This window comes from Lepidochelys kempii, chromosome 11, assembly GCF_965140285.1.
Source record: "Lepidochelys kempii isolate rLepKem1 chromosome 11, rLepKem1.hap1, whole genome shotgun sequence".
Lineage (NCBI taxonomy): Eukaryota > Metazoa > Chordata > Testudines > Cheloniidae > Lepidochelys > Lepidochelys kempii.
Genome location: NC_136390.1, coordinates 56,542,750 through 56,555,161, shown reverse-complemented (window position 1 = coordinate 56,555,161; position 12,412 = coordinate 56,542,750). Strand labels below are relative to the sequence as shown.

General features: G+C 45.8%; 1 protein-coding gene across 11 annotated transcripts in view; it reads right to left on the bottom strand.

Moving 5' to 3' along the window:
* The window catches only part of CCDC150 (coiled-coil domain containing 150), a 56,044-nt gene extending 45,258 nt beyond the window's left edge, over positions 1-10,786 (bottom strand). For 9 of the 11 annotated variants that reach the window (XR_012154343.2, XR_012154344.2, XM_073306259.2 and 6 more), the window contains exons 1-5: positions 10,331-10,786; positions 9,851-10,071; positions 9,543-9,721; positions 7,753-7,821; positions 4,943-5,059 (exon numbers count right to left, since the gene is read on the bottom strand). Coding sequence is in view for 9 of the 11 variants with exons in the window: in XM_073306259.2 (XP_073162360.2) it covers positions 4,943-5,059; positions 7,753-7,821; positions 9,543-9,721; positions 9,851-10,071; positions 10,331-10,476 (732 nt within the window). In the remaining 2 variants the exon portion in view is untranslated. The remainder of the gene's footprint in view (positions 1-4,942; positions 5,060-7,752; positions 7,822-9,542; positions 9,722-9,850; positions 10,072-10,330) is intronic. The other 2 variants (XM_073306256.2, XM_073306260.2) reach the window with 2 other exon arrangements.
* Between the last annotated feature and the right edge of the window lie 1,626 nt (positions 10,787-12,412).

Here is a 12,412-nt window from a genome sequence, read left to right as displayed (position 1 = left end):
AGATATCCCACCCTTCGTTGTCTCTTTTCTAAACTGAACAGTCCCCATCTTTTTAATCTCTTCTCAAATGGAAGGTGTTCCATACCCCTCATCTTCTCTCTCTCCCCACCCCCCGTCTCTGTACTTTTTCTACTTCTAATATCTTTTTTTTTTGAGATAGAGTGACCAGAACTGCATGCTGTATTTAAGGTGTGGGTGTATCATGCATTTATATAGTGGCATTATGATATTTTCTGTCTTATATATCCCTTTCCTAATGATTCCTCACATTCTGTTGCTTTTTTGATTGCTGTTGCGCATTGAGCAGGTGTATCCAGAAAGCTAACCACAATGACGCCAAGATCTTTCTTGAGTGGTAAAAGCTAATTCAGATCCCATCATTTTGTATGTACGGTTGGGATTATGTTTTCCAGTGTGCATTACTTTGTATTTAGCAACACTGAATTTTATCTGCCCTTCTGTTTTTCAGTCACTGAGTTTTGTGAGATCCCTCTGTAACTCTTCACAGTCTGTTTTGGACTCAATTATCTTGAATCATTTTGTATTGTCTGTAAACTTTGTCATTTCACTGATTACCCCTTTTTCCAGATCACGTAGGAGTATAGTGAACAGCCCTGGTTCCAGTACAAATCCTTGGGGGACTCTGCTATTTACCTCTCTCCCACTGTGAAAACTGACCATTTATTCCCCCACCCCCCTTTGTTTCCTATCTTTTAACCAGTCTCATGGACTTTCCCTGTTATCCCATGATATCCTACTTTGTTTAAGAGCCTTTGGTGAGAGACCGTGTCAAAGGCTTTCTGAAAGTCCAAGTACCCTATATCCACTTCATCACTCTTGTTCACATGTTGGTTGACACCCTCAAAAATTCTGAGTGGGGAGGCATGGCTTCCCTTTACAGAAGCCATGTTGATCTTCCCCAACAAATCGTGTTCACCTATGCGTCTGATAATTCTGCTCTCTACAATAGTTTCAACCACTTCGCCCATTACTGAAATTAGGCTTCCTGACCTGTAATTGCCAGGATCGCCTCTGGAGCCTTTTTTAAAAATGTCAGCATCCCATTAGCTATCCGCCAGTCACCTGCCACAGGAGCTGATTTACGAGAGAAGTTCCGCATCAGTTAGTAGTTCTGAAATTTCATAGTTGAGTTCTTTCAGAATTCTTGGGTGAATACCAGCTGGGTCTGGTGACTTATTACTGTTTAATTAAACAGTTTATTCCAAAACCTCCTTTATTTACACCACAATCTGGGATATTTCCTGAGAATGGCTCTAGTGCAGGAATCTCCCTCACACCCTCTGCAATGATGATTGATACATTTAGCTTCTCTGTCACGGCTTTGTCTTTCTGAAGTGCTTTCTTCATCTCCTCAATCGTCCAGTAGTGCCACAGGCTTCCTGCTGCTCATGTACTTAAACAATTTTTTGCTGTTCGTTTTTGTGCCTTTTGCTTGTTGCTCTTCAAATTCTTTTTTTGGCAATACTTGACTTGCCCAAGTTTTGCTCCTTTCTATTTTCCTTATTAGGCTCAGACTTCCAATTTTTAAAAGAGGTCTTTCTGTCTCTAGCCATCTTTTACTTGGCTTTTTAGCCATGGTGGCATTTTATTGGTCCTCTTACTTTTATTTATTTATTTTATTTTTACACGTTTGGGGCATACATATAGTTTTGAGCCTCTATTATGGTGTTTTTTAAAAGTTCCCATGCAGCTTGCAGGCATTTCACTCACGACTGTTCCTTTTAATTTCCATTTAACTAACCTCTTCGTTATGTGTAGTTCCCCTTTTTGAAGTTCAGCGCTATTGTGCTGGGTTTCTTTAGTATTTTCCTCCTTACAAGGATATTAAATTTCATTACATTATGGCTGCTGTTACTGAGTGATTCAGCTATATTCACCTCTTGGACCGGATCCTGTGTACCACTTAGAATTAAATCAAGAATTGCCTCTCCCCTTGTGGGTCCAGAACTAGCTGCTCCAAGAAGCAGTCATGAACAGTGTCTAGAAATTTTATCTCTCTGCCTCCCATCCTGAGGTGATATATTCCCAGTCAATAGGGGGATAGTTGAAATTCCTTACATTACTACTGTGTTTTCTGTTTGTGTAGCCTTTCTAATCTCCCTGAGTGTCTCACAATAAAGGTCACCATCCTGGTTAGGTGGTCAGTAGTATATTCCTACAGTTATTATTCAAGCATGGAATTTCTATCTATAGAGATACCATGACACTATTTGATTCATTTAAGATTTTTACTACATTTGACTCAAAGCTTTCTTTCACATATAATGCCACTTTTCCACTAGTACTAACGAGGAGCCCGGTGGCAACTTGAAGACTAACATTTATTTGGGCATAAGCTTTTGTGGGTAAACAACCCACTTCTTCAGATGCATGGAGACTGACTAACACGGTTACCCCTCTGATACTCTTCCACCAGTGCAACTTACTCTATCATTCCTATATATTTTATACCCTGATATAATTATGTCACATGGATTATCATCATTTCAGCACGTTTCTGTGATGCCTATTATATCAATATTCTCATTTAATACCAGGCAGTCAAGTTCACTCATCTTAGTATTTAGACTTTTTGCATTTGTATACAAGCACTTATAAAATTTGTTACTACAGTAGCTCCCCACTTAACATCCTCTCGCTTAACATTGTTTCAATCTTACATCCCTGCTCAGTTACAGAACATGCTCCATTTAAAGTTGTGCAATGCTTTGCTATAACGTCGTCTGGGTGCCTGCTTTGTCCACAGCCGGCAGCCCCCGCTCCCCTCCATCAGCTCCTCTACACCCTCCCCTCAGCACCTCCCGCCCACCGGCAGACCCCACAGATCAGCGCCTTCCCCCCCTTGCCTCCTGCCCGTGGCAATCAGCTGGCTTGCGGCGTTCAAGAGGGAGGGGAGAGGAACGAGGACTCGGCCCGCAGGCTCCCCCGCACTCCTGAATGCCATAAACCATCTGATTGCTGTGGGCAGGAGCCAGGGGAGAGGCTGTGCTCAGAGTCCTCGCTCCTCCAACCACCCTCCTGAACATCACAAGCCAGCTGATTGCGGCGGGGGGGGGGGCAAGGGGGGAGAAGGAGGAGCAAGGACACTGCGTGCAGCCTCCCTCTTCCCTCCCCTGCCATCAGCTGGCTTGTGGCATTCAGGAGGCGGAGCCTGGGGGCCAAGTCCTCATTCCTCTCCCCTCCCTCTTGAACGCTGCAAGCCAGCTGATTGCCATGGACAGGAGGCAGGGGAGGGAGGACACGGCGTGCGGAGTAAAGGGGGAGGAGGTGGGGGGGGAAGAAGAGGCGGGTTAAGGGTGGGGGCTTGGGGGAAGGGGTCGAGTGGGAGGGCTAAGGGTTGAGCCCCCTGCCCCTGGTGCTTGCAGAGTAGGGGAAGCTGCCGTTGCTGCTGCACAACGTGCTTCTTCTAGCCTACAGCACCTTCAGCCTCTTTGCCTGCCTCATTGTCTCCAGTGCCAGTGGGCTGTGCCTGTGTGGGGTAAGGCGGGAGCACCTCCCAACTATAGTACTGTACTGTATGGCAAAAAAACTTTTTCCCTGGAACCTAACACATTTACATTCATTCTTATGGGGAAATTGGATTTGCTTAATATTGTTTCACTTAAAGTCACATTGTTCAGGAACATAACTACAACATTAATTGAGGAGTTACTGTATTTAATTGAGTGCCTGCAAGTCATGTAATTGAATAGTACTCTTTTTTGTTTGACTGTTTTTCTTCAGTCCTTATCTCTACTTTATCAACTTCTATCCTGTTCTCTTTACTAGGTATGGAGTATCCTCTTTAATAAATCGGATGGGTTTGTCCGAATTCTGTGCATCTCTGCACCTGTTGGTTTACCCTCAGCTTAAAAACTTTATGACCTTTTTAATTTTACATGCCAGTAATCTGGTTTTTTGTTTTGGTTTAGGTGGAGCCCATCCTTCCACTACAGGCTCCTCCATTCCCAAAAGGTTCCCCAGTTCTTAATAATCCTAAATCCCTCTTCCCAACACCATCCGAGACCCTGCAGTTCTGCCTATCTGGAAGCATTTCAGAGAGTGCTACCATGATGGTCCTGAATTTTAATCTCTTACCTAACAGCCTAAATTTGGCCTCCAGGCCTCTTTTATCTTTCCCTACGTCAGTGGTACCTACATATACCATGACCACCGGCTCCTCCCCAGAACTGCCCATAAGTCTGTATAGATATTGCAAGAAGTCTGTAACCTTTCCACTTGGCAGGCAATTCACTGTGCGGTTCTTCCAGTCATCACAAACCCAGCTATCTATATTTTCTAATAATTGCATCCCCCATTACTATTACCTGTTTCTTCCTAATAACAGGCATCCCCACCCCAGAGAGTTATGCTCACTGTGAGAGTATACCATGAAATCATCCGGAAGGAGGATCCCAACTATGGGAATGTTTCCCTTCACTTCTGCTCTACTGTGTCCAGGGAAGTCTTATCTATGTACATCTCTGTCCCCCTTAGCTCCTCCAGTTCAGCCATTCCGATCTCAAGAGCCTGTACTGTGTCCTCGGACCATGAGGTACTTGCACTGAATGCGCACACATGCCATCTACCCACAAGGCAGGTAATCATACGTGCTACGTTCAGTGCAATAAACTTAATTGCCCTCACTCTGCTGCAGGACTTTCTGCTTGCTTTATTTTTACTTTTGCTGGATCTCACAGTTGCTGGTCTGTTTCTCTGCAGAGCATTCATATTGAATTGCTTGTCAACTTTTAGACCTTTAACACCTCATTAAAATTTAATCAAGATTCCATTTTCCGCACCTTGCATACTGAAGCTAAGTGATTACAAAGGTATGTTAACTGCTCTCTAGGAAGAACACTCCAACCTCTTATTATTCTTCCTGCGAGGCAAAGAAAAAAAAGACAAAGGAAAAGTGGAAGAGGTGCTGTGCTTCTCCAACCTGTTCCTGTTCTGCCTCCACTGTTATCTCCATATCCTGCACACGTTGCAGCATGGTTGCTTGGGATTCCTCCAAAGACTCCCGCAGGCTTGCCTCCTGGAAAAGCTGCTCCCTTAGCTATAAGAGACAAAACACTGGGTATCTGGCTGGAGACAGCACCAAGCCATAAAAACCTGAAGATTAATGAAGCAGATAGGGGTTCAATACAGCAAAGCAACCCTTATTAGTAATATCCAGTGATCTGCTAAACGTGATATAACACTATGGAGTAAGTATTTCATGGAAGTGGTAAAGCAAGGAAGCAATACCAAACAACCCATTCAACTATGGAAAATGTATTAATAACCAGACAAATTTGGCACCTGGACCAAAATTTGTGTTTACTGAGAGTGGCAATTCTACTCCCTACAGTGTGCTCAGAGACCCAACTATTTTCTCTGCCTCAAATCTCACTGCTCTTGTGCCACATTACCATTCCTCCATCCAAGACCCTACTGTGTCTGTCTTCCTCTAAACTGAGTCAACATTGCTTCTGAATGTGTTGGAAAGAGTCACTACAGATATGAGACACTTCTACTGCAGGGACTGAGCAAACATAGTGGGCCTGATTTTGTTCTCACATCAGAGCAATTCCAGTTGACTATCACTGTAATTGAGACTAGAAATCAGGCATATTGTCTTCACAGCACACTCAAGACCCAAAGTTCAATTCCTTGCAGAGTAGCATACTCTGTTACTACGAGACTCTTGGGTTCATCACTAAAAGGGATAGCTGCCATTCAATAAGGACTAAGCAGCTACTCTTTTCCCCGGAAACCCAATTCCAGATATAGAAAGCTGAATCTAAAGCTTTCTGTATCTGGAACTACAAGCTTTAGAAACATTTAGACACATTCAGTGTAAAACCTCCTATAAAAGCAAATCACATAAGGTACGCTCTTGACCCTATCCAACAGGTGATTCTAATCTCTGGTGTCCCCAGGAAAAGCTAGGACCCAGGAGAGTTTCTTTTATCTCCAGGTGATGTTGACAGAACATGTAGATTACTTTGAAGCCTGATTTCGCTAAAGACATTTGTATCGAGTTACTAATAAGGGGCCTATAATAAGAAGAGAATTCCCAGGGACAAATATGAATAAATGAGGCTATAAGAAGAGGCTTTTTTTTTGGTTTGTTGCAGAGAAACCAGCACCAATTTGAAATGGGGCCAGAACCGGGGCCTAGCTATATCCCCGTCATGAGTACTGCCAAAATACTGAGTGATAATCATGTGAGCTAGTGTATCTGGGAATAGATACTTCTGCTTCTTCTGTGAACTATAAGAAGAGAGCATCAGATACACACCAACAGAAATGTTTAAAGTTGCATAATGACTACTATTATCTGAAGAGACTCCACATGATGCTTCAGATCTGTCATCCTCCAGTAAGTACAGCACAAGTACCTAAATGCATTGCTTATAACAAGGGCCATGTGTACTTCAGGGCAAGCTGAACCCGAATGTTACTGCAAGACCTGCCGCCTTTCTCCAGCACAGCAAACTGGAAGTTCTATTGCAATATCAACTATTTTTAAAAACAGAGGATTTTATTTAATAATTAAAATGAAAGTGAGTGATAAAAATCTCTCTACCAGTGGTCTGGGGAGATCTGGCCAGTCACACACAGTGATAACTTTACTTCTTTCCAGCTACTAAGGAACATTAAAAGAAGCTGAAAATATATAAAAAAGGAATGCCAGGAAAGTAATTGTTATAGTTTCTACAGAGAGACTCAATCATCAATTGATGCTGTTCTGTGTGATTGTGAATGGGAAGGAAGGTGGTCCACACCAGAAGTCAGAGAAGCCGCTCACGTACATTTAAGTGTACTACTTTCTTTGATATTCACTTTTATGATTAAGTTTTCAGTGTGACCTATGCTGACAAAGAGTATCCACATTGTATTTGTAGTTGGAGGTTTTGACAACTACGGCTTTAGGGTCTCAAGAACAGTGAGAAAAAGCACTTAGCTTTTTGGCACTCCCATGAGGCATTTATGGTTTTTTGAACTTAGGAGGGGTCATCTTCTCTTTCCCTCCCATTTTATGGAGCAAGGTGGGCTGGGGGGGGGAGGGGAGAGGAAATCCATTTTCCCCGTGAACGGAGTGATTTGCATGATCTCACCAACTGCTTCCATTACCCACCTCACATCCTTTCTGTTCCCTAAAGGCTTAACACCACTGCGGCCTGCATATTGCATCAAGCATCCTTCTGGCCAAGACAAGATCAGGACACCTTTTAAGTCTTTCAGAACTGCTGCTCATTTGGCTTGAGAAGTTATTAAATGACATAAGGGACATAACCCACATTCTCAAACAGGATTAGGCTGCTTTGCAGAAGCTCACACCCTACTTCATGAGGACAATAAGATGCCTCATGTCTGCACTCTATTTTTTTATTTAGTCCATAACAAGGTATCTGCTACAACTTGTTCACTAGGTAGCAGACATTAAGTCACCAGTTCCATTCTGGATGCAATAAAGTCATTCTTCATGACCAAAAGAAGCAGAAGATTGTCAGCGAAGGGTAAAACCTACTTCCACAGCATGGAACTCAGGTCTCTGTTAGTAACGTCAACTAACGCATTTTTGTATCTTGCATGAAGGACATTCTGTCTTAGGTTTGTAGATCGAGGCATGCTCAGCAGCCTTCTTTCAGATGTGCATATTCCATTCCTGGTTTTCATAGATTCATACCCAGATCACCATCCAGGCTTTTCCCTAAACATCTTATCACCTCACTCTTCCTTCTAACCTTCTTTTGTGCTTACCTCCTGAAGTCTATGGTTCATTATGTGTTTTGTTGTTCTCAGCTCCTCTGCTGCAATGGCTACATCTGTCTAAAAAGGACAAATAATAAATAATAATTTATGCCTCACAACTGCAGCAAAACTTTGAAGAGTATTTCAAAACCAGGCTGGCCAGTAACCCATGCATGTTTTACATTTCATGCCATGCGGAGACCTGGGTTTGATTCCTAGTTCTAGTCTGGTGCTCTAAAGAGACAAAACACCTTGCATTGCTTTTCAGCAACCACTTAAGACAATTAAGAAGATAGGATAACAGATTCCAGACCAGTCCTCTTCAGCTGAAAGGCCTAGCTGTGGGACCCAAAGAGTATACAGAAAAATGGAGATGTGCTTAGCAATCCATGAGTTGGAAGTGGAGAACCCCAATTCTTGAGGGGTTATAAATACAGGGTGGTTTGTTTGTTTCCCCCCCCCCCAAGTCACACTCAGTTTATCACCATCATTTATTGCTGGATCCAGAGAGTCCCCTTCACAAAGATGAGATTGTCTTTTACTCCAACAAAAACAGCACCACCCACACAATGCCATTTCTAATCACACATACCTAACCTCCGAGCACCTCAAAGCAGAGTTTCATTTTCAAAGTTGGCAGCCTTTAAAGACCAGTGCCTTAGTATTGGAATCAGTATAGACACTCTTCAAGGACTACAACTCTCAGTACCAGTGTTCCCTTTAATTTTTCCCACCCATATGCGGAATAAATTTTGTTATTGTACCAATATGGCGGTGATGTGTGACACATCATCTTCATATTGATGCATGTAACAAAAATTCATGTGGTTGGGGTGGGGCCGAGGGTTTGGAGTGTGGCGGGGCCTCAGGGGTGGGGCAAAGGATTGAGGTGGGGGGGGCATGAGGGCTCTGGCTGGGGGTGCAGGCTCTGAGGTGGGGCTGGGGATGAGGGGTTTAGGGTGCAGGCTGCCCCAGGATTGCGGTAGGAGAGAGGACTCCCCCAGCTCTCTCTCTCGCTGCGGCAGCTCGGGACTGGGGAAGAGGCGCCTCTTCCTGGCTGCAGCAGCTCTGGCAAGGCTCGGCCAGGCTGAGGGTGGGGCTTCTCTCCCCCAGCTGCAGTAAGTCCAGGGCAGGTCCATGCTGGGGCCCAAGGGGAGGGGCACCTCCAGAGGTGAAAGTGGGCCGGTACAGCTTACCGGTAAGAAGTGGTCACTGGGATGGGCCTGTACACAGCCGACGTTAAAGCGCTGCCACCGCAGCAGTGCTTTAACATCACTTCTTCTTTTGCCCCCCGGGCTGCCAAGAGGGGGGAAGCAAAAGGGGCAGCTGCCCCGGCACCTAACAATTTAAAAGGGCCCAGGGTTCCCAGCCGCCACTACTACCACCGCAGCAGCTGGAGCCCTGGGTCCTTTAAATTGCCGCCGAACCGTCGGGCAGTGCAGGCTGGGCAGCGCTGAAGAGCTGGCTGGGGAAGACTGACACATCCCCACCCCACCCCTTCCACCCAAGGCCCCACCCCTTCCGGGGGCCCAGAGCCAGGCTTCCATACCGGTAAGATTTTTAAGTTACTTTCACCCCTGGGTGCCTCTCCCCACCGCTGCAGGTCCATGCTGGGACTGGCAGGGAAGGGTGACTGAGCCTCTCCCCACACCAGCAGGTCCGTGCTGGGGGAGAGACATCTCCCCCCGCCATGGCCCTGAGCCCCTGCACGAGGCTCAATCAGCAGCTTCGTGGCTGCGCAGCTTAGAAGGAACTTAGCTCAGCACACCACCATGCACACTCACAGCCAGCTCCTGTACCTTAGTTGCTGTGGCAATTTCCAAAGCAGCACTTAATCTTTGAACTTCTTCCTGTGCCTTTTCTACATCCTCTTTTGCCTCACTTAGCTGTTGGCGCAACTTCATTGCCTCTAGCTGCACAACCTTCAGTTCCTGCAAGTGTTCCTCCTGCATTGCATTCATACGCTGTTCCAGATGCGCTGCCAGACAGCAAGAGAGGATCAAAAATGGTCATTATAAAGAAATGCAGAAAAAATTGCATCTGAAGGGCTGAAAGAGAATGAGAACATCTGCTACCAACACAAAAACCAGCTTTCTACTGTCTGTACCTGCATGCATGGGATTCAGCTCCTTTTCAGTCTGCAGCCGGAAGAGGTTTAGCTTCAAGGTCTGCACCACACTCTCCAACCGGCACATTCGATTCACGAGGGATTCACAGTTCTTCCACAGCACGTCACTTTCACCTGCAAAGGCTACCCTGGCCCGAACCGGGCTAACAGGCTGGGGGCTCCCAGGTGTCTCTAAGGGCTTGGAATGGAAGAGATCAAGGCTGAAAGAAGAGAACATGTGGCACCATTTATATCATTTTTTTTTTTTTTTGGTAATCTTGCTGCAGCCATCAGGCACAGCAAGAAACTTTCCAGCGGCATGAAACAGGTGCCTCTGCTAGCAACTTCTGCTCCCCGGAGACGCCGAGATACCAGCTCACTCGGAAACAGAAGTGGAACAAGCAGAGAAAAAGGGACTACCAACAAATATGGCGCATTCCCCAGGAAAAGACGGACCCGGACAATCCGTCCCAACCGTACCTCTGTCCGTTCACACCCAGCATCTCTAGGTCTCTCGCCAGCGCGCTGGTCTGCTCCTCAACGACGCTCATCCTCTGGCGGAGCACGGCGAAGGCTTCGGGCGCTGTGGCCCTGACGCTCATGGGGGCGATGGGCGGCCTGGCCATCGCTGCCCCGCGTCCAGCGGCTACCTGGGGGCGAAGTGGCCGCGTCGCAGGGTGAATGAAGAGCTCGACCAGCCGGGCGCCCGGCTTCGGCCACTCCCAGGCCTACGGGCTGCCACCCCGCCGCCCCCAGGCCCAGCCCTTCCCCCGGCGGGAGCTGCCGGGCCCCACGGGCGATGGGGGCTCGCTCTAGCCCCCCCCGGGCCAGCCTTACCCCGCTCGCTGACACTTCGCGGCCCCGTTTCCATGGAGCTCCTCCCCCGCTTCAAACCGACCCGCGGCTTTAGCGGACCCCATTCTACGCACGCGCCGCGACCCTAACTCCCGCTGCGCTCTGGGATTTGTAGTCCTTCGCGCTCCACCCAGACAGGGAGCTAAACAGTGTCGGCCTGCCGGGGAGGCACCTGGGATTTTTTTTGCCGGAGGCGCACGCGCAATGAACCTCACCAGGGTGGAGCGGGTCATGCCGGGATATGTAGTTTCGGTCTCTCTCTATTCCAGCGTAGAACAACGTGGGCCAGCCTGGTCTAGTGGTGAGAGGTGAGGGTTGGCAGTGCACTATGGGTTCTTGTTCTGTATGGCCTTCAAGGAGACCTGATGCTTTAGTTTCCAGGTATTGTGAGTAATCCGATTGTCACAAAATTTGAGTTTTTTTGTTTTAAGCTCCAGCTCTTAGAGTGATAAGAGTACACAAGAATTTCAGCTTTCATTTTTTTTTAAGTCTGTTTCTAGCCCTTTTGGGTGATAGAGAAAAAAAAACCTTGAAAATGTGGTTCCTAAAGATTCAAAACCCAGAAGGGAAATAAAAAGAAAACAAAACATATCATGGATTTTTTCCCCCAATATCGCATGGGGTTTGGGGAGGGCCAAACCTCACAGTTTTTGAATGCTGGGATCTGCAAAATTGGTATCATCTTTTTTGTCCCACCTCATAATGTATCTCAGTTGCCCTCCTCATTCTGAGGCATGTCACTCATTTGGTCCCAAAGTTATCTGTCTTTCACAACAAAAAGGGGGGAGACACCTTATAATGCTTATGAATGTGAATATGATGTAATTGGAATATGCCTTATGCAAAAGGTCTCTTGTAAGGTATCATTACAAAGGTTATAACCTACTGAATATATTCATCCTATTTGTATGAATGTTTCATTCTTGTATCTGAAACTAAAATATGAAGTATAACTCTGAGGTCCTATTGTAATTATGCAAAGGTTAATGGTAGTTTAGAATCTTGATGGCTCCCATTGACTACAGTTGGTTGTAAATGGTTTATTAACCTGCATGCCTTCCTGTGTACCTGTGGGCCAGCCCATGGATAATGAAGAATGAGATCTTACAGTTGCACGTGATCGTGTCACATGATACTGGAATCCATCTTAAATCTGGTACTTTTCCATTTAGAAGGAGGGGTGGGGACCCAGAGAGACAAAAGATTCCTGCCTTGTGCCAAAGCTATAAAAGGGGGTGGAACAGGACAAAGGGCTGCCAGTCATGAGAAAGCCCCTGTTTTTCATCTAAGATGTCTGCTGAAACTAACAAGGACTGTACCAGGGGAAAGGATTGGGACCAGACTAGGAAGGAATCTAGTCTGTGAAAGAAGCTTACTGGAACATCTCTGAGGGTGAAATGTTATCTGTAATCGGTTTCTTAATATATTAGGCTTAGACTTGTGTGTTTTTGCTAACCCCTGCATAAAATATGGTCTGTGAACACACCCTATCAATGTAGAAGCTGGTTGAAGTAAGAACTAATTATTTGCAGATTTTTACTGATGATATCTCATACAGTTTCTATTAAGCTATTCAGAAGACTACACTACAAGAAATAGTTTGGTGTTTTGTATAAATGTTTAGTATAAGCATTTAGGTCAATTTATATGCAGATTTATGTATCTCCTTCAGGTCCCAGGCAAATTATTATCATGGGCCAAGATAGT